General features: G+C 40.5%; 1 protein-coding gene across 5 annotated transcripts in view; it reads right to left on the minus strand.

Moving 5' to 3' along the window:
* Nucleotides 1-22,634, minus strand: part of LOC127573379 (katanin-interacting protein) — a 94,957-nt gene that overhangs the window by 40,293 nt on the left and 32,030 nt on the right. For all 5 annotated transcript variants that reach the window (XM_052021541.1, XM_052021539.1, XM_052021537.1 and 2 more), the window contains 4 exons: nt 21,104-21,241; nt 18,511-19,567; nt 3,219-3,959; nt 348-553 (listed from right to left, as the gene is read on the minus strand). In XM_052021541.1, the coding sequence (XP_051877501.1) occupies nt 348-553; nt 3,219-3,959; nt 18,511-19,567; nt 21,104-21,241 (2,142 nt within the window). The remainder of the gene's footprint in view (nt 1-347; nt 554-3,218; nt 3,960-18,510; nt 19,568-21,103; nt 21,242-22,634) is intronic.

Raw genomic sequence — 22,634 nt, forward strand, 5'->3', positions numbered from 1 at the left:
TGCTATCCTCCATTCTACTTATTATATTTTCAAATTTTGTGCCAACCGCAAATTTTAAAATTAAGCTCTAGATACCCTGTCACATGATTAATGTCTGAATCATTAATAGATATAGTAAAAAAAAGAAGCAATGATACCACCACCAACCTCAGAGACAGCATCAGGAAACCTTCCTCCAATTACTGCTAAGCACTGCTTTTACTCCCACAGCCAGAATTTTACCCATGCAGCCATAGCCTTTTCTAATTGACTTCAAACTGTGCAAACAATATGTGGTGTAAAAGCTATAAGTGTATTTTTAAGAATGTCAGTCATAACAGTACAGATAGAACCTGGAGATCTTTTACCTGTTTATCCTCTGACCTAAAGCCAGCTTGTGTGAATGGCCTCTCATCTCCATCATCTGCAGTACCAGGTCTATTAAGCTCTTCCTCAAGTGTAAGTGGGAGGGTATAATCAATATTAGCTGTAAATGTTTCATCATACCGGGACATTGCATCCAGAATGTCATCGTCTGTAGTAAACAGTATAGTATCACCAAACTGCTCCAAAGCTGAAAGTGAAGAACACAACAAATGAGTACAGAAACAACAAACCTAGAACCAAAATGACAGGAGACAAACAATAAAGCTAAAAAGAATCCTGTCGAATTTCTAAAAGTTCTGAAATTTTAAAAATTGGACATTTCTCAATTATTTATTCTTCAGAACCATTATGAACTGGAAATTAATAGTTTATAATCTGAAAATTCATTTAATTTCTCCTCCCTTAAACATGATAGGATGTTGAATAAGATCTTTGGAATCTACATCAAGTGAGTATCTGACAAAAGCTTTTACTGACCAAATGTGAATTTATCACATTTTCTGTACATAGTTTGATAGGTAATTTCCATATCCAATTAATGTAATAGTTTCTTCACCTGTGTTACCAAGGAAATGGAGGGGGGGGGGGGGTGGGTTGGGAGGAAGGAGGGGTGCATGTTCCATATGGCAATTTTCCATAGAGTAAAGCTGTGTCATCTGTGCATTCATCAGGAAATGAGAATTGAAAAAAAATAAATAGTGTTTGTCTATTTACATTTTCTCACATAAATTCCATGACAGAAAGTTTTATTCTATATCGCAAATTTTCAGGTAGTGAATTGTGAATTCTGTACAGGTGAATTTCCGTTATCTGAACAGCTGTAACGGGCGGTGGGAGGGGTTGCCTGTATTGAGCTAATGCTGAGAAAGGGCGGGTCTGAAGTTAATGCAGAAAGCAACTTAAAAGTTCATCACTTTCTAAAAAAAAATCTTTAAAATTATGAAAAAAATTTGATAGGGTAAACATACGGAAGATGTTTTTGACTTGTGGGCGACTCAAAACCAAGAGACAAAAAGTACAAAATACCAATAAATTCAACAGGGAATTTGGGAAAAACATTTTTACCCCAAGATTGGGTAAATAGTTCGAGTGTGGAACTCACTCCAACAAAAGTTGATGACACGAGTAGAGGCATACTCTAAGGATGGCTGGATAAAGACACAACAGACAAAAAAGAATAGATGAGGGAAGTAGAGTTGAATGAAGAATGGTGGGTAGAAGCTTGAGTGAAGCAGACAAATCATCATGGATATTTGACTGAGAGGTTAATACTGTGCTGGAAGTTCTACACAACACTTATAAAGGATTACATTTTCAGTATTGGAAGGTAAAAAAAATGAATCACTTACACTTCCATTAGAAATGTAACACAAAAAAATCCTCAGTTATTGATCAAATCTAACTTAAATTAGCTTTGACATTATGCAACATTAAATTTCTAATTATTAGTTCAAGTGATACTTTATCGTCATTCACCCATATGCCATAAAAACACATGGAGGAATGAAATGTCGTTTCCCCCAGACTCACACAACAGAGGACATACAATAAACACAGACAAAAAAATTGTGCAAGTACAAATAGTGCAAAAAACAGTATATACAGAATACAAAATTAGTGCAGGGTTAGTGCAAAACCAAGTTGGATGAAGAAAATACAGAACTCAGTGTGTTGCACTAAATATATACACATGTTCAGCAGCAGCCAAAGTTCTTATACACCGCTGTGCAAACCAGGGCTTTTGACGTGGCACTTGTCTGAAACTGCCCCCAGGGTATTCAGGAGCCTGACAGCCTGGGGGGAAAAGACTGTTGTACAGTCTAGTAGTTCTGGCCCGGATGCTCTGGTACCGCTTGCCAGACGGCAGTGGGACAAATAGGTCGTGGGAGGGATGAGAAGGGTCACCTATGATTCTGCAGACCTTGCGTGTGCATTGTGTGTTGTAGATATCCAGGATGGAGGGAAGAGGTACTCCAATGATCTTTCCAGCTGTACTTGCAATTCTCTGCAAAGTCTTACGGTCAGAGATGTTACAGTTACCGTACCAGGCAGAGATGCAGCTGGTCAGGACACTCTCAATGGTATGTGAGAATGTGGTGAGAAAGGGGGGAGGGCAGGTTTGCTCTCTTCAGCCACCATTAAAAGGTTATAAATACTTAAAACAAGCCTGTACTATTAAACCAAGTAAACTAGTTGTATTGTGTTGTCTCTCAAATTAAAGCTAAACATTGTTTAAACTTTCAAATTGCTTAATTCTCTCCGCAGTTTTTTCAGTTTGCATTAATTTTTTCCTGTTTATCTCCCTTCAATTAACAGCAAAAAACTTGGAAAAACCCAATCTTCCACTTATGAAGCTTTATTGTTTCAAGCAGAGTAGCCCCTTGCCACTTGAAGGAAAAGTTGTGGGTAAGCAAGCAAGTTGGGAAATAGTCAGTACTCTTCTTGCTCGAAATATGTCCTGGTATAACATCTTGGCTTATAAACTGGAGTAGGCCTTATAGGTAACATGTGAAAGTAGAAAAAAATATTTCTTCATGAAAATCTTTAGTCTCTACTGAAAGTTTAGAATTACAATGCTGAAACTTTATACAAATATAAAGAATTAAATTATTTTCAGCATCATAGCAAATGTGTGGAAAGGTATCAAAAGATTGATTTGAAACACTTCATTAGTATTTAACAATTTCATAATATTGATTGCATCGTTGCCAAATTCAGTAATAACACGTCATTGAACCAAATTTTGTTTGTTACCAATTACATAGGAAGTACTGCAAGCAAAGATTTTTCATCTAGAAATATCATTTTCACTTAACAGTAGACAGTCAAACAAAGAACTGAATATGGTTTACCTCCACTTAGTGTTCCTGATGCCTTGGCTATTTCTCCTTTAAAAATAAACTTTCCATTTAACAAGATTTCTACATCTTTAATACCACGGAAGGAATGTATTCTTGATTTGTTGTAATTCCAAATTCGAATCATAGCTACGTGACAGGAATTTTCAAAGTCAATATAGATGAAATGTGGCCTTTCTGGAGTGAAAGGAGCCAGCCAGAGATGCATATCGTCTTGTGTCCTGTTTACACCATCAATCAAATTTGAAACTACCCTAGGATCTTTCCCATAAGCAGGCAAAATGTTAATATCTGCTGGATTTGCTTTTATTTGTGCTATTTTTACAGGTTCTCCAGTTGAACTGAATATTTCAATCCCATTAAGTCCAACATAATGTCGATCACCCCAAGTAGATATAATATTAATTATTAAGTGACTGCCATATGGTAAAACTGGAATTTCAAAATCACTTCCATCATCATCTCTTTCAGGATCAGTTGCATGTTCTTGTTTCTCCTCTTTGAGTTCTTGTACTGATTCCTGGTGCAAGGATTTAAGTCTCGATTCTCTTCCAATTCTTTGTTCCTGCAAGAATTCATCAAATATGTCTCCCTCAAAATCCATATTCGCTAAACGACCTCGTTGTGACTTGTTGAACTTTAATAAAGAATCCCACGATTCCATGAGGGTGTCATCCTGCTCATTTCGCCACTTTGCTCTTGTGGACCCCACAGATTTTGAAGACTTCTGGTAATCTGAAAAACCCATGAGACACATTTTAAGCCATGCACTTTTACACCACTGTTGGTCTACTCTGAAATTTTGTGACCAAAATCAAGGACATCCTCAAAGGATAAACACAATTCTGTACTCATAAGTGGAAAATAAATAAAACTACAGATGCTGGAATCTGACACAAAAACAGAAAATGCTGGAAGAACTAACTCAGCTAGTCAAGCAGTATCTATGGATAGTGAAACCAGTTGATACTCCAGGTCAGAGACCCTTCCTCAGAACTGGGGGAAGAGTGGAGGGGTGTCAATTTTTATAATCAGAGCTTGGGAAAAGGAGTGAGATATAAGACAACAAGCTATATATATATATATATATATATATGTGGAGAATGATAGGTGGTAAATACTGATGTCCTTTAGGGAAGCATTTTGGGGTAAGAAAGGGATACAAGCATGATAATGGGAAGCAGAGAGAGTAATTTATCTGATGTTGCAAAATGAGAGAGAGAGAGAGAGAGCGAGAGAGAGAGAGAGAGAGAGAGAGAGAGAGAGCGAGAGAGAGCGAGAGAGAGCGAGAGAGAGCGAGAGAGAGCGAGAGAGAGCGAGAGAGAGCGAGAGAGAGCGAGAGAGAGCGAGAGAGAGAGAGAGAGAGAGAGAGATTGATTGATTGATTGATTGATTGATTGATTGCTTTGGGAGTTGGACTAACAACCCTGAAAATAGTTTTTAACCATTATACTAACCATATCATATTAACCAAGAAACATTAAAAAATTAAAATACAAAATGTCAATCCCCTAACATCGGGAATAATATTCTAGTTCTGAACTACAAAGGGAATTGTTCAAAGTACAAGGAAGTAAACATTAAGATAATTATGGGGGATTTTAACATGAAGGTGGACTGGGAAATCCAGCAAGGCAGTAGATCTCAGGAGAGTGAGTTTGTGGAATGTCTTCGTGATGGCTGTTTGGAGCAACTTGTTGATGAGCCCACCAGGGGATCGGCTGTTTTGGATTGGGTGCTGTGTAACGAACCGGAGGTGATTAAGGAACTAAAGGTAAAGAAACCATTAGGAACTAGTGATCACAATATGATTGAGTTCAGTTTCAAATTTGAAAAGGAGAAGCTGATGTCAGATGTGTCAATATTTCAGTGGAACAAAGGAAATTACAGTGGCATGAGAGAGGAGCTGGCCCAAATTGATTGTAAGAGTAAGCTAGCTGGAGGGACGGCAGAGCAGAAATGGATGGAATTTCTACAAGAAATAAGGAAAATGCAGGATAGATATATTCCAAGAAAAAAGGTTTTGAATAAAAAAAAGGCACAAGTGTGGATAACGAGAGAGGTGAAGGCTAAAATAAAAGCAAAAGGGAGGGCATACAAGGAAGCAAAAATTAGTAGGAAAACAGAAGACTGGGAAACCTTCAGAAAGAAACTAAGAAGGTCATTAGGAAAGAAAAGATGAATTATGAAAGGAAGTTGGCAGATAACATTCGAAAGGATACTAAGAGTTTTTTTAAATATATAAGGAGTAAAAGAGAGACACGGGTTGATACAGGACCAATCGATAATGGTGTGGGAGAGATAATGGATGATAAAGAGATGGCAGAGGAACTAAATGAGTATTTTGCATCGGTCTTCACTGTGGAGGACATCAGCAATATACCGGATAGTCAGGGGTCTCAAGGAATGGAACTGAGTTCAGTTAAGATTACTAGAGAGAAGGTGCTAGGAAAGCTAAATGGACTAAAGACTGATAAGTCTCCCGGACCGGATGAGGCGCACCCCCGGGTTCTGAAGGAGGTGGCTTCAGAGATTGTAGAGGCATTGGTGATAATTATCCAGGAATCAACAGACTCCAGCATGGTTCGGGAGGACTGGAGGGTTGCAAATGTAGTTCCGCTGTATAAGAAAGGTGGGAGGCAGCATAAAGGAAATTACAGACCTATTAGTCTGACATCGGTGGTGGGAAAGTTATTAGAATTGATCCTCAAGAATGAGGTTATGGAATACCTAAAGGTGCAAGGCAAGATAGGTCCAAGCCAACATGGTTTCGTGAAGGAAAGATCCTGCCTGACCAACCTATTGGAGATTTTTTGAAGAAATCTCAGGTAGGGTGGATAAGGGAGAGGCGGTAGATGTTGTGTATTTAGACTTTCAAAAGGCCTCCGACAAGGTGCTTCTGGTTGGTTACGGTTACTAGTGGTGTTCCACAGGGGTCGGAGTTGGGGCCGCTCCTTTTTACCCTGTACATTAACAATTTGGATGATGGAGTAAATGGTTTTGTGGCTAAGTTTGCGGATGACACCAAGATAGGTGGAGGAGTAGAGAGTATTGAGGAGACAGGAAGGTTGCAGAGAGACCTAGATAGTTTAGGAGAATGGGCAAGGAAATGGCAGATGAAATTCAATGTTGAGAAATGTGCAGTTGTACACTTTGGAAACAGAAATAAGCGGGCAGATTATTATCTAGAAGGGGAGAAAATTCGAAGTACAGAAGTACAAAGGGACTTGGGGGTACTCATGCAGGATACCTTAAAGGTTAACCACCAGGTCAGATCGGTGGTAAAGAAAGCGAATGCTATGTGAGCATTCATTTTGAGAGGTATGGTATATAAAAGTAAGGAAGTGTCGATGAGGCTCTACGGGGCACTAGTGAGGCCTCATTTGGAATACTGTGTACAGTTTTGGGCGCCATATCTTAGGAAGGATGTGCTGCTGTTGGAGATGGTTCAGAGGAGATTTACGAGGATGATTCCTGGAATGACAGGGCTTACATATGATGAGCATTTGTCGGCTCTTGGACTGTACTCACTGGAGTTCAGAAGAATGAGAGGGGACCTCATAGAAACATTTAAAATGTTGAAAGGACTGGACAGAGGAGATGTGGCCAAGCTGTTTCCCTTGGTGGGTGAGTCCAGGACCAGAGGGCATAATCTTAGAATTAGAAGGTACACGTTTAAAACAGAGATGAGGAGAAATTTCTTTAGCCAGAGGGTAGTGAATTTATGGAATTCCTTGCCACGTACAGCAGTGGAGGCCAGATCATTGGAGGCGTTTAAGGAGGAGATAGATAGATATCTAATCAGTCAAAATATCAAGGGATATGGGAATAAGGCCAGAAGTTGGGGTTAGAATATTTTTTTTTGCTCATTGAGCAGACTACCCCCCCCCCCCCCCCCCATTTCTCATTTCTTTTTTCCTTTTCCCCTTTTCTTTGGAGCAGACTCGATGGGCCAAATGGCCTACTTCTGCTCCTTTGTCTTGTGATCTTGTGAAATATTTCTTCAATGTTAGTTCTTGCTGCTTAAAATCAAAGAGACATTTTATTCTTTATATCTTTCACAAAGGGAAGCTAGATAAAGTGCATGAGCAAGAAAGAACGGAAGGATTTTAAATCAGATTTGAAGGAGGAGGAGGATGCACAAGCTTGCATCATTTGGACTGAACAACCTACTTGTGTGCCTTAAGTTCTAGATAATTCTTCCTAATGTTGCAATCCTTGGAGGTTGAAGGTCAGGCCAATACAATGAACAACTATGAAAGGATTAACTTTTACCAGCAATTCTAATCAGAAGCTTGCAGAAAAAAAACAGTGGGGATACCATTAAAATTCGTAGCACTTACATACCGCAGCTTCTAAAATACAAAAAGCTATGCTCTGTACCATGGAGCTGCGGGATGCCAAGTTCCACCCCCAACCTATCATTTCTGCCAATTGCTAAGTTGCTACAATTTATATGACCATAAGGAATAAAGATGCCTTTATGTCACTGAATCATAATAGGTAACAACTTTTCACCACAATTTGTGGCATACATTAGGAAATTCAGATATTGGCTTTTATAAAGACTGAATCTACTTAACCTGTATAAACCAATGAAGCAATTTACAAAAAAATGAAGTTAATTTCATTTTCAACCCGACATTTTGTTGTTCAATGCTTACACTCCCATAAAATAATAAGCAATTACAAAAAGGGTGAGTGCAAATAATTTTGGTCAGACCACACTTAGAGTACTGTGTCCAGTTCTGGTCGCCTCATTATAGAAAGGATGTGGAAGCATTGGAAAGGGTGCAGAGGAGATTTACCAGGATGCTGCCTGGTTTAGAGAGTATGCATTATGAAGAGAGACTAAGGGAGCTAGGGCTTTACTCTTTGGAGAAAAGGAGTATGAGAGGAGACATGATAGAGGTGTACAAAATATTAAGAGGAATAGATAGAGTAGACAGCCAGCGTCTCTTTCCCAGGGCACCAGTGCTCAATACAAGAGGGCACAGCTTTAAAGTAATGGGTGGGAAGTTCAAGGGAGATATCAGAGGAAGGTTTTTTTTTACTCAGAGAGTGGTTGGGGCATGGAACGCGCTGCCTGGGGCGGTGATGGAGGCAGGTACATTGGTCAAATGCAAGAGATTACTAGATAAGCATTTGGAGGAATTTAAAATAGAGGGATATGTGGGAGGAAGGGGTTAGATAGTCCTAGGCGCGAGGTTTAGAGGTCGGCATGATTCCATTACATGCAATTTCCCAGTCTTTCATCATGACCCTACAGATTTTTCCATTAAATATATTTCCATTTTCTATCATGTTGACCTGTTTCATGCATTACTTCTGGCAGTCTATTATATTATACAGCCTAAAAAACAGGCACCCTGCTTCTGCTAATTATCTTAAACCTGACTCCTCTAGTTACTAAAGCTCACTGCTAACAGAAAAAGCAATCTTTTATTTCATCTATCAAAGAGTTTTATAGCTTTGTTCCAAGAACTTCAGTTTTTCCATAAACCAAGTTCCTCATTATCTGTACAATTCTAGCAAGTTGTCAATGGATCCTCTACAAAGCTTTGAAGCTTTTCACAGCAATGACCACAGTGCAGCAGAATCCAGCTAAGACCAAACCAGACTGTTAAAGATTTATCCAAACTCTATTGCTTTTGCAATCTATACTTCTAGTTATAAAACCCAGAATCATAGATGCATTTTAAGAAATAAAAACATCCCTATCAATGTGTAGCTACTTTCAAATGGTTTTGGTACCTAAATGCCCAGGTATCTCTGTCCCTGCTCCTCTCCTACTAACTTCATCACAACCCATATAAGAACGAGGAGGAGGGTAGTAACTACCTCTTAAATGTCAAAACAGATCCAGAGTATGACAACAAAGGTTCTGAGCAAAATTAAGCTTAGTAGGAAAATTCACCACAGGCTGCATTCTTAAAAGTAGATGCCTGAGCTTCTTCAAAACTCCCTCATTTCCCCAAATACCCTCGTAGTCCAAATGTTCATTGATCTCACCCTTGAATACATTCAATGACTCTGCCTCCAGAGCTCTCTGGGGTAGAGATTTCATAAGATTCACAACCCTCACAGAAAAAATTCCTCATCTGTCTTAAGTGGACCAACTCTTATTTTGAAACTCTCCCGCCTTGTTCCAGATACCCCCCACTGGGGTAAGAGTTGTTTAGCATTCACCCTGTCAATACCTCTCAGAATGGTATGTTTCAATAAGATCAACTCCTGTTCTTCTGAACTTCAATGAGTATAGGCCCGACCTGCTCAATGTTTCTTCACTCCCAGAATCAACCTTGTGACCCTTCTCTGCATTACCTTCAAAGTAGGTACGTCATTCCTTAAATATCGGAACCAAAACTGTACACATTACTCCAGGTATGGTTTCACCAGTGCCCTGAAAAGTTGCATCAGAACTTCCCTACTTTTATACTCCATATCCCTCCCTATAAAGGCCAAAACTTCATTAGGCTTCCGAATTACTAGCTGTACCTGCATGATAACATTTAACATTTCTTGAATGAGGAACCCCAGATCCCTTGTACCACGTTTTACAGCCCCACTCCAATTAACTAATAATTTGTTTTCTCCTTTCTTCCACAGTGGATAATCATACACTTCCCCATATCATGCTCCATTTGGCAACTTCTTGTCCATTCATAGAACATTACAGCACAGTACAGGCCATTCGGCCAACGATGTTGTGCTGACATTTTATCCTGCTCTAAGAGCTATCTAACCCTTCCCTCCCACATAGCTCCCCATTTCTCTATCATTCATGTGTCTATGTGAGAGTCTCTTAAATATCCCTAACGTATCTGCTTCTACCACCTCTGCCAGCAGTGCATTCCATGCACCCACCACTCTGTGTAAAAAAAACTTACCCCTGACATCCCCCCCATACCTTTTTCCAATCACCTTAAAGTTATGCCCCCCTGTGAGAGCCACTTTCACCGTGGGAAAAAGTCTCTGACTGTCTACTCGATCTATGCCTCTTATCATCTTGTACACCTATCAAGTCAGCTCTCATCCTCCTTCTCTCCAAAGAGAAAAGCCCTAGCTCACTCAACCTATCCTCATAAGACATGCTCTCCAATCCAGGGAGCATCCTGGTAAATCTCCTCTGCATCCTCTCTAAAGCTTCCACATCCTTCCTATAATGAGGTGACCAGAACTGAACACAATTCTCCAAGTGTGGTCTAACCAGAGTTCTGTAGAGCTGCAACATTACCTCGCAGCTCTTGAACTCAATACCCTAACTAATGAAGGCCAACACACCATACGCCTTCTTAACAACACAATCGACCTGCGCTGCAACTTTGAGGGATCTATAAACGTGGACCCCAAGATCCCTCTGTTCCTCCACACTGCTAAGAGTCCTGCCATTAACCTTGTATTCTGCCTTCAAATTCGATCTTCCAAAGTGCATCACTTCATACTTTTCTGGATTGAACTCCATCTGCCACTTCCCAGACCAGCTCTGCATCCCATCAATGTCCTATTGTAACCTAGAGCAACATTCTACACTACCCACAACACCACCAACCTTCATGTCATCTGCAGACTTACTAACCCACCCTTCCACATCCTCATCCATTTATAAAAATCACAAAGAGCAGGGGTCCCAGAACAGATCCCTGCGGAACACCACTGGTCACCGACCTCCATGCAGAATACGCTCCACCTACAGCCACCCTCTGTTTTCTATGGGTGAGCCAATTCTGAATCCACACAACCAAGTTTCCCTGGATCCCATGCCTCCTGACTTTCTGAATGAGCCTTCCATGAGGAACCTTATCAAATGCCTTACTGAAATTTATGTACACTGCATCCACTGCTCGACCTTCAATGCGCTTTGTCACATGCTCAAAGAATTCAATCAGGGTCATGAGGCATGACCTGCCCCTCACAAAGCCATGCTGACTGTCCCTTAATCAGCCTATGCTTTTCCAAATGCCCATAAGTCCTGTCTCTAAGAATCTTCTCCAGTAATTTATCCACCACTGAAGTAAGACTCACTGGTCTATAATTCCCAGGGTTGTCCCTACTCCCTTTCTTAAACAAAGGAACAACATTTGCCACCCTCCAATCATCTGGCATTACTCCTGTGGCCAGTGAGGACACAAAGATCATCGCCTAAGATACAGGAATCTCTTCCCCTGCTTCCCGTAATAACCTTGGATATATCCTGTCCAGCCGTGGTGACTTATCTATCCTAATGTTTTTCAAAAGTTACAGCACATCCTCTTTCCTCACATTGACATACCCTAGTGTATCAGCCTGTTGTACGCCATCCTCACAAACGTCAAGGTCTCTCTCACTGGTGAATACTGAAGCAAAGTATTCATTAAGGACCTCCCCTACCTCTTCCAACTCCAGGCACGTTTCCTCTTTTATCCCAGATCAGTCCTACCGTCATTCTGATCATCCTCCTATTCTTCACATACGTGTACAACGCCTTGAGGTTTTCCTTAATCCTACTCACCAAGGACTTTTCATGCCCCCTTCTAGCTCTCCTAAGTCCATTCTTAAGCTCCCTACTGGCTACCTTGTAACTCTCCAGGGCCCTGTCTGATCCTTGTTTTCTAAACTTTAGGTAAGCTTCTTTCTTCCTCTTGACAAGACGTTCTACGTCTCTTGTCAACCATGGTTCCTTCACTCTACCATCCTTACCCTGCCTCAATGGGACAAACCTATCCAGAACCCCATGCAAGTACCCCTTAAACAACCTCCACATTTCCCTTGTCCACTTTTCCAAGAACATCTGTTCCCAATTTACGCTCCCGAGTTCCTGCCTAATAGCATCATAATTCCTCCTCCCCCAATTAAATACTTTCCCATATTGTCTGCTCCTATCCCTCTCCAAGGCTATGGTAAAGGTCAAGGAGTTAGGGTCACTGTCCCCAAAAATACTCTCCCATCAAGAGATCTGAATCGAGATCAGGCTCATTGCCTAGTACCAGGTCCAGTATGGCCTCTCCTCTAGTCGGCTTGTTCACATACTGTGTCAGGAATCCTTCCTCACAAGATCACAAGATAAAGGAGCAGAAGTAGGCCATTCGGCCATCGAGTCTGCTCCACCACGTAACCATGAGCTAAACTATTCCCATCTTGCTCCAATTCCCGGCCTTTTCCCCATATCCCTTGGTACCTTGACTAATTAGATACCTACCAATCTCCTCCTTAAACACCCCCAATGATCGGGCCTCCACAGCTGTATGTGGCAACAAATTCCATAAATCCACGATCCTCTGGCTAAAGAAATTTCTTCTCATTTCTGTTCTAAATGGGTACCCTTTAATTCTAAGACTGTGCTCTCTAGTCCTGGACTCACCCACCAAGGGAAACAACTTAGCCACATCTACTCTGTCCAGTCCTTTTGACATTCAAAATGTTTCTATGAGGTCCCCTCTCATTCTTCTGTACTCCAAAGAGTACAGACCAAGAGCTGACAATTACTCATCGTATGTTAGCCCTTTCATTCCGGGAATCATCCTTGTAAATCTTCTCTGAACCCTTTCCAATATCAGTACACCCTTCCTAAGATAAGGGGCCCAAAACTGCACACAGTACTCCAAATGAGGTCTCACCAGTGCCCCACAGAGCCTCATCAACACATCCTTACTTTTATATGTTATACTCCTTGAAATGAATGCCACCGTAGCATTCGCTTTTCTTACCGCTGATCCAACCTGGTGGTTAACCTTTAGGGTATCCTGCACAAGGACCCCCAAGTCCCTTTGCACTTCTGTACTTTGAATTTTCTCCCCATCTAGATAATAACCTGCCCGTTTATTTCTTCTTCCAAAGTGTACAACAGTACATTTCACAACATTGAATCTCATCTGTCATTTCTTTGCCCATTCTCCTAAACTATCTAAGTCTTTCTGCAACCCTCCTATTTCTTCAATACTCCCTATTCCTCCACCTATCTTGGTGTCGTCTGCAAACTTAGCCACAAAAACATTTACTCCATAATCCAAATCATTAATGTACAAAGCAAAAAGAAGCGGCCCCAACACTGACCCCTGCGGAACACCACACCTAACTGGCAGCCAACCAGAACAGGATCCCTTTATTCTCACCCTTTGCTTTCTGCCAATCAGACAATGCTCCACCCATTCTTGTAATTCCATTAGCTCTCATCTTATTAAGCAGCCTCTTGTGTGGCACCTTGTCAAAGGCCTTTTGAAAATCCAAATACACAACATCCACAGCTTCTCCCTTATCCATCCTACTTGAGATTTCCTCAAAAAACTCCAATAGGTTGGTCAGGCAGGATCTTCCCTTCACGAAACCATGCCGGCTTGGACCTATCTTGCCTTGCACCTCTAGGTATTCCATAACCTCATCCCTGAGGATCGACTCCAATAACTTTCCAACCACTGATGTCAGACTAATAGGTCTGTAATTTCCTTTATGCTGACTCCCATCCTTCTTATACAGCGGAACTACATTTGCGACCTTCCAGTCCTCCGGAACCATGCCAGAGTCTATTGATGCCTGGAAGATTATCATCAATACCTCCACAATCTCTAAAGCCACCTCCTTCAGAACCCGAGGGTGCACTTCATCCGGTCCGGGAGACTTATCTGTCCTTAGTCCATTTAGTTCCTGAGCACCTTCTCTCTAGTAATCTTGACTGGACTCAGTTCCATCCCCCGAGACCCCTAACTATCGGGTATATTGCTCATGTCTTCCACAGTGAAGACTGATGCAAAATACTCATTTAGTTCCTCTGCCATCTCTTTGTTATCCATTATAATCTCTCCCGTACCGTTTTCAATTGGTCCTATATCTACCTGTGTCTCTCTTTTACTCTTCATATATTTACAAAAACTCTTAGTATCCTTTTGTATATTATCTGCCAACTTCCTTTCATAATTCATCTTTTCTTTCCTAATGACCTTCTTAGTTTCTTTCTGCAGGTTTTTAAAGTTTCCCCAGTGTTCTGTTTTCCCACTAATTTTAGCTTCCTTGTATGCCCTCCCTTTTGCTTTTATTTTAGCCTTAACCTCTCTCATTAGCCACATTTGTGCCATTTTTCCATTCATAACCTTTTTTCTTGAAATATACCTGTCCCGCACTTTCCTTATTTCTTGTAAAAATTTCATTCATTTCTACTCTGCCATCCCTCCTAGCTTACATTTCTAATCAAATTGGGCCAGTTCCTCTCTCATGCCACTGTAATTTCCTTTGTTCCACTGAAATATTGATACACCTGATAGCTGCTTCTCCTTTTCAAGTTTGAAACTAAACTCAATCATATTATGATCATTACTTCCTAATGGTTCCTTTACCTTTAGTTTCCTAATCACCTCAGGTTCATTACACAGCACCCAATCCAAAACAGCCAATCCCTTGGTGGGCTCATCAACAAGCTGCTCCAAAAAGCCATCCCGTAGACGTTCCACAAACTCTCTCTCCTGAGATCCACTACCTTCCTGGCTTTCCCAATCCACCTTCATGTTAAAGTCCCCCATAATTATCTTGACATCTTCCTGGACACACCTAACAAATTCTGCCCCATGTCTCCCTTTTGCACTAAGGAGGTGCCAATCAATATTGCACTTATCCAAAATCTGCCTCCCAATTTGCTCCTCGGTGTCTCTGCTGCTATTGGGGGGGGGGGGTGTCTGTGGAATACCCCCAATAGAGTGATCGCTCCCTTCCTGTTTCTGACTTCCACCCACACTGACTCAGTAGACAATCCCTCCAGCACATCCCCCCTTTCTACAGCTGTGACACTGTCCCTGATCAGCAAAGCCACTCCCCCACCTCTTTTACCTCTGTCCCTGTCCCTTTTGAAACATCTAAACCCCGGAATATCCAGCAGCCATTCCTGCCCTTGTGACAGCCTTGTCACTTAAACAATCTACATCCCTTGGCAGGTTTTCTTATGTTCCTTGTAACTTGCTAACCCATCAACAAATCTGACTACAGTACAATCAGTCCCTTCATTTGAATCATTAACATAGATTATAAATAGTTGAGTGCTCAGCACTAATCCCTATGGTACCTCGCTATTGATTGCCAATCCAAAAAAGACCTTTTATCCATTTATTGTAAGTTAGTCATGCTAATAATATTACCTCCAACTTCATGCGCTCTCATCTTGGACAGAAATGTCTTATGTGGCTCCCCAATCAAATGGTGTTTAGATATCAAAATACATTACATCCACTGGTTTTGCCTTTATCCGCACCATCTGTTCAAGGAGCCCAAATCTCCCAAACAGTGTTTCCCCCTTATAAAACCATGATGACTCTGCTTATTTTACAATTTTCTTAATGTCCTGCTATTACTTCTTCAGTAATGAATTGAGCATTTTCCTGAAGGGATGGTGAGGACAGAGGGAGGACAGGAAAGGAGTGGTGAGACATCAAGTAAATTCAAATTATACTCATGTTAGAAATTGCAAGGCTCCTTTTATTGACATGAAAATCATGTTACAGGTAAACTGATGCAAGTTGATCCTCTGCAAGTTCATGCTGCTGATGCTGGTATTTAACCAAGCATGCATGGTTTACACTAAACTCTTAAAGGGACATACCACAATAAAAGTCACACACTTTCACCTGGCAGGTGGGCTTGCTGCTGCATGATGGGAGAGATGTCCTGGCAGAGTGGTGGGTGCCTGGAATGTTCTGCCAGGGCAGGTGGTGGAAGCAGATACAATAGAAATGTTTAAGAGGCACTTAGACAGGTACATGAACAGGCAGGGAATGGAGGGACATAGACCACGTGCAGGCAGATGTGCAGGTTAAATCGGCATCATGGTCGGCACAGATATCGTGGGCTGAAGGGCCTGTGCTGTACTGTTCCACGTCCTCTTCTTGAGTATGGGTGACCTCACAAATGAAATGTGGCAGAAATCCATGGTCACAGTCTGAATGATCCTGACGCTAGGAAGCTGGGAGTAACCATGGCCCTGATTCTCCACAGCAATACAGTCCATGCCCATGTGTGTTTAAGTATGCAAGAGATCACAGATTTCAGTGAGGACAAAGAACTTTGGCTCTTTAGCACTCTTTCAGGGAAAACAAGATTTTAAAAAAAATCCTGATTGTTCTGTGAGCAAGTTAGAAACATCAGTTTTCACTCTGATGAGGTTATATATCAGCCTACAGGTGAATTTTGCACATTAATGTTGATGTCTTTCAAAGTTTCTTGCTAAAAATATTGTACAAGGTCAAATGAAAATCTTGCAAAAAAAACAGGAGCTGAATTTTCTGATGGGTGCTAGGTCACCCAGAAATGTATGTAAAATGCTCAGTTTAGCTCATTTATAACTGCACTGCACCATTTTATTTTGATGCTGCACAAACAAATTTCCTGGTCACAATGCTGATTAGCCAAAACAAACCATTACATGCGATAACTTAAGATTCAATGTATCTTTATTTACTACTGGCTAACTGTTCATTGAAAATTAAGAATGTCATATTATAACGTTTTAAAATGCAGTATAATATAACCTGACCAACAAGTGGGAAAGGCCAGACTCCAACTAGAAAATAGCAAGACCTCGGAAGCAGGTGGTATCCCTGCTAACATTCCAAAACTCGGCATTGAAGGGCTTCAGTCAAAAATCCATAATCTCATTGTTCACATCTGAGAAGAGGAGGATATACAAGGGGACCCCAGTGATGCCATAACTATTAACATCTCCAAGAAAAAAAAAAGACAAGTCCAACTGTGGTAATGGCAGAAGGCTCTCCCTGAAGTCTGTCACAAGGAAAGTTCAACAGTGGTAATTGCAGAGGGCTCTCCCTGATGTTGGCCACAGGAAAAGTCATCAGGGTCCTCCATAACTCCTTACATACCTGCACAGTGAAAAGTGGCCAAAAAGCTGCTCCCAAACTGCAGTGTGGATTCCGTCCATCTGAAGGCACATTGGACATAATCTTCACTACATAAGAGCTCCAAGAGAAACAGAGGGAACAGCACCTAACATGGCCTTTCTCAATCTCACTAAAGCCTTTGAATCCATCAGCCAGAAGGACTGCAGTGCTACCTGCTTGAATTTGGCTGCCCACAGAAATGTGTCTCAACCCTATAGTTGCTTCAAGGTGGTATGCAAGCCATGATTCTAATCAACCAGTATATAACAAAACAAACTCAGTGAAGATCAACGTCAAACAAGGCTGCATGATTGCTAGGCATTTTTAAAAAATTCTTTCTTGCCTCAATTCTGCATCTCACCTTCAACAAACTTCTCTTGGGAGTGGAGATAATTTCCAGAACTAAAAGAAAACTATTCAACCCATGCTAATTACACTCTAGAACCATGGTCACCCAAACTTCAGTGGTCAAACTGTAACATGCATGCACTGATAGCAGAGCTACAAGCCATTGTCAACTCTTTTATAGAATCATGAAATCACAGAGCTTTTTTACTGGCCGATACACTCAACACCTGCAAGATATAGGTCATCTACTGACATCGGCCACCGACAACAGAGGTTCACAGTGAGACCCTGGAAAATGCAGGCCACCCGTTATATTTCAGGAAACAGACATCACTGATGAAATTCATCATCACCTTCAATACATCAGCAAAGCTTTTGGCTGATTGAGGAAGAAGGTGTTTGAAGATCCAACCCTCAGATCTAGCATAAAACTCAGGGTCTACTGGGCAACAATGATCCCTGCCTGCCTATGTGCTTCTGAGACCTATCTCAATGCAATGAAAAGATACCACCATACCACAAAATCCTCCAAATTCACTGGAAGGATAAATGAACCAAATCAGTGTTCTCTCCCGAGCCAACATTCCTAGTATTGAGGTCCTGGTAACACTCAGTCAACTCCTTCGGGCACATCAGGATGTTTTCATACCCAATGTCAGATCCCTGAAGCAGACACACTATCCCTATTTCTGTCACAGAAAGAGATTACCAGGTAGATGGAAGAAAGGTATTAAGGATGCATTCAAGGCTACCATGAAAAATTGCAGTAGCCCCCCCAACTCTTGAGAATCTCTGACCCACGCCCACTCGAAGTCCAGTTGGAATAGAACTGAGAACCTCAAGTCCATGCATCAAGAACACACAGCTCTGCATAAACAACGGAAGGAGTGCACCACCTCACAAACTACCCACCCACCTGCCCCATTGTGGAAGAGTCTACCATTCTCACACTGGCCTCTTTAGTCACCCAAGAACCCACAAAACTGGAGTGGAAGTAAATCATCCTTAATCCCAAGTGACTACTTTAGTATAAAGATAATACTGAAGGAATAAGAAAAGAGTACATATGCTAGATAAATTAACTTTACCTGTTTGAAGCAGCTCTTCAGTGTCATTTATATTAAGCAATTCTGTATTTCTTGGCCTTTTCAAAGAGCTTCTCCTTCCACTGATGGGGTGGTCATTTCTTGGACTCTCTTCTTCTAGTGAAGGAATACAAGAGTCCCTTTCCTCAAGGTTGTCTAGAAAGTCCAAATCACTTCTATCAGTCTGTATTTTGCCCTTCTCAAGAGGGCCAGGTAATTCTGTCCTATTGCAACTTAAGATCTTATTAGTTGTACCAATGGCATCTTTGTGACTTTGAGTAAGATCAAATAGATCAGGCCAACTACTACTGGCCTCATTGATTTTGCTTGAATTGTTAATTCTTAGATCTATAGGTACTTCATCAGTCAGCCATAAAGGCTTCTTCAATTTACTTTGCTGAGACTTTCCTTCATCTGGAGATTTTAACCACAGTGGCACTTTTGAAATTGGTGACATTTCTGCTGTTTTCTTTTCAGTTGGCTTTTTCTGCTGATCTTCTGGGTCCAGGGATTCAACACAATGAACCTCTTCCAGCTCCTTACTGGCTTCTGAAATATTTATCCTTAAGAGTGACTCCTCAAGTGAAACAGGAGCTGTTAACGTCATGCCTTCTTCCAAGGCAGAAACCTTACTCTTTGGTGAGCCAATTGAATAATTTAACATGTTTTTCTCACTGTCTAAACTTGAATTTAAAAATGAGCAACTTGCTTGGTGTGGTAACCAAAAGTCAGAGTTTCTTTTCGAATTCCCAACTTCTTTAGTTTGCTCTTCTGTATCACTCCCACTAGAAGTATTTCTCATATTACTTAACATTGAATTTAAAAAGAATGAGGAACTTGCTTGTTCTGAAGATGGAACACACTGTTCTCTCTCCAAACTATCAGTTTCTTCTTCCATATCACTCCCATTGGAGATACAAAATCTGCTTTTGCTGGGCCTCAGATCAATGGTTGTATTATAGTCAAACACCTGGTTTCCACAGCCTTTTTCTAGCTCTTCTTCATGTACCAGATTACCGTCCACATAAATCCTTATACTTTTTGCCCCAATATCAAGATCCTAAGGAAAGAAATCAATACATTTATTGTAATGTTGAAAATGCATTAAACAAAAAGGAGTATAATGTAAATTCTAATGTAATTAGTTCCTCAGGATATAGACTGTGTTCAAGGAATGCAACCCATCTCCCGTAACTCAGAGGTCACCTGTATAGGGGCATTTGACTCATCCAGACCCTTTGGTCTTTCTTGTTTATGATTGCAAGCATGTCTATTTGCATCCTCCTATTCCCTCATCCAAACTGCTCTTGAATGTTGACACTGATTTTGTTTAAAACCACAAACCCTGGAAATTGATGGAAATTCAGGATTTTCACCTCATGCTCCAAATTTAACATTGAACCTGCAGTGTCTCATCCCTGACTCTCAATTACTAGGAAACAGTCTATTTCTACATATTTCTTGTCTTCCATAATTTTGAATAATTCCAACATTTCACAAACCATGTTCATCACATTAATAGCCACAATATTCAATGATCACAATGAGCAATCACATTGAATGGAGTTTCTCTATTCGCCAAAGATGGTTGCATCAAGCATTATCATAATCAAACAAGCGTATTACTATGGTTAGGAATTTTAAATTTAGAAGACAGGTCTTCCAACTTGTCCCACTCTCAACCTTGTTATTAGAAGACTGCCTGACTCCTATGCAGATCAGGAATTCTCTACATTGCAGATCTACACTGTTTCCAGTTTTTGCAAGCATTGCTACAAATACATAGGCAATTACTATTTGATTGTGATCTCTCTCTGTCATATCATGATTCTTACTGACTGCAATAGCTGTTACATGTATGAACTGTGACATATTTTAATTTGGACATTAAATGTTTCTTTATTTTTTTCTGCAAAATGCATTTCATCACTTAGCTACAATGAACATCAAGACAAGTATTATGACTAAATTAATTTGTTTCTACTTTAGAAAATTTATTTCAGCCTTAAATTTATGAAGCTGCGGAGAATATGAAGCATTGAGAAATGTTCAATATCCTTTATTAATCAGCATTAAAAATCCAAACTTACTTAACAAAAGCCAGTCACAGCACTAACCATCTGTTGTACTTAAACTTCATTCCAATCTCAAATACATACCAGAATTTTCAAAGGTAATCGAAGATAACTTAATTTTTTTGTAGACGTCTATTATTTGAATCTTGCCATGGTACAAAAGGACAGTAACATAATGCTTACAGTTTGCACATATTAGTACCTCCAGGACGAATGAGAAATGGCTTGGTCAATTACAAGTATTGGTTGTGCACAAGTAAAATCAGGATAAAGCTTAACTCTAATCCATTAAGTTAATCATGTGCTGTTCTACATTCTTTGCTCATGCATCCTGTAAACAAAATGAACTTCTATAGGTTTACTCCGCTACCACCTATTTATAGCAAGTCTAAGCAAAAATCCCATGTGCATATCAATTAAAGTTTTCATTCATTTTAAATGTCCTTCTGTGAAAAACTGGCAACAGACACGCCAACTGAATTCTTACCTACTACACTACAACAAATGTAGAAGTAACTTACATTGAGGTTTCTGTTATAATTCCAAATCTTGATCTTAGAAATACCAAAGTCATGTGACTTGGTCGGGTTTCGCAGAACAAAGTATAATTGAACCGGTGGGTGGAAAGAACATGTCCACATATGACGATCTTTTGTGGTCTGTGAAGAACGGAAAGGAAAAGGTTTCAACATACCCATGTTTAAATTTTCTCAGATCTAAAAGGTAAGGAACAAAATTAAATAAGTTAATATAATTAAATAGAAACACAGATAGTAAGACGTGGAAGAAAATGTTAGAATGGTGAGAGGCAACTATTCCCACAGTCATGTACTGATAAAAATACAGGAAAAATGTACATCTTAGAAATGACTTCTGTCAGTTTTACACACTTAGAATTGAGAACCTGAGGCTGCATTGTAAATCATTCAAAAAATCTTGTGTGATAATTGCAAAACTAACATTTTTCCCAAACACATTTTCTACTCTTTCAAGTCAGTTTACACGCAAGCACTTTTGGTAAATTGGTGAGAAAATATTAAAATGAAAATGAGGAAATTCTCAATGAAACTTCCAAATCCCTCTCTTTGGCTAGTGTTCAGCAATGTTTGCAACATACTAAAAATAGATTTTCAAGAATAATGCCATCTTACACAATTTGTTATTCTTTTCAGAGTTTTACAATATTAATTTTAAAACTAGAATTGATGGCCTAGAAATTTATTTGCCCAATTCCAAAAATAAAAGCCTTGCCTTACTGTTGCTGATTGCCCAAATCCAAAGTTGAGCGTTTTTGTATATGTTTCCAGATCCCTTAGAGCCCTTCAAGGAATATGACTCCTGCTTTTTTGGCAGGATCTTCGCTGTCCTGGTACCTTTTTCTCAGCATAAGGCTACTCTAAATGACCTCCGCAGCAGTGCAACATGCAAAATTAATCAGTGGTGACATTTTCTTCCCCAACAGTCTAAAGGAAAGATGTGTTGTTTACTCGAAGAAGAACAGGGTTTTAATTAACCCAGTTTCCTCAGGGTTTGTTATTTAAAGGCCCAGTGCTCAAACTATATTCATTGCCCTTACGGATGTCTGTGATGATATGCAAGCTCAAATACAGCTTCAAGTGTGTCTGGTCTCCTTTGCCTGTTGAGATCAGTGTCAGGCTGTTCTCAGCTTCCTGGCCTCAGCCCAAGGCTGTTGTTGTTCCCATCAACTCTACCACTTTTCTGCTCTCCTGTATAAAGTAGATGATCCAGACTCCATACTCGAGCAGAGAATACTTCATTCAGTTGTCCTTCAGCCATAGGATCACACAAAATGGATAAGTGGATTTGCCTGCACTTACAAAATTCCTCACATTTCTCGGTCTTGGCATTCAGAGAATGTGTTCATGTCCTGAGAAACCTCCCTGGTGACCTTGGCAAACTACGCTTGCCTGTTTCCTACCCCCACAGGGACCATCATCATAATCTGCCAGGTATCTCTGACCCCATGGGAGCACTCTCCCACCTCCCCAATATCAGTAATTTAGTAGAACATTCTCCAGTAGCTGCAGAGTG

Source organism: Pristis pectinata, chromosome 8, assembly GCF_009764475.1.
Source record: "Pristis pectinata isolate sPriPec2 chromosome 8, sPriPec2.1.pri, whole genome shotgun sequence".
Classification (NCBI taxonomy): Eukaryota; Metazoa; Chordata; class Chondrichthyes; order Rhinopristiformes; family Pristidae; genus Pristis; species Pristis pectinata.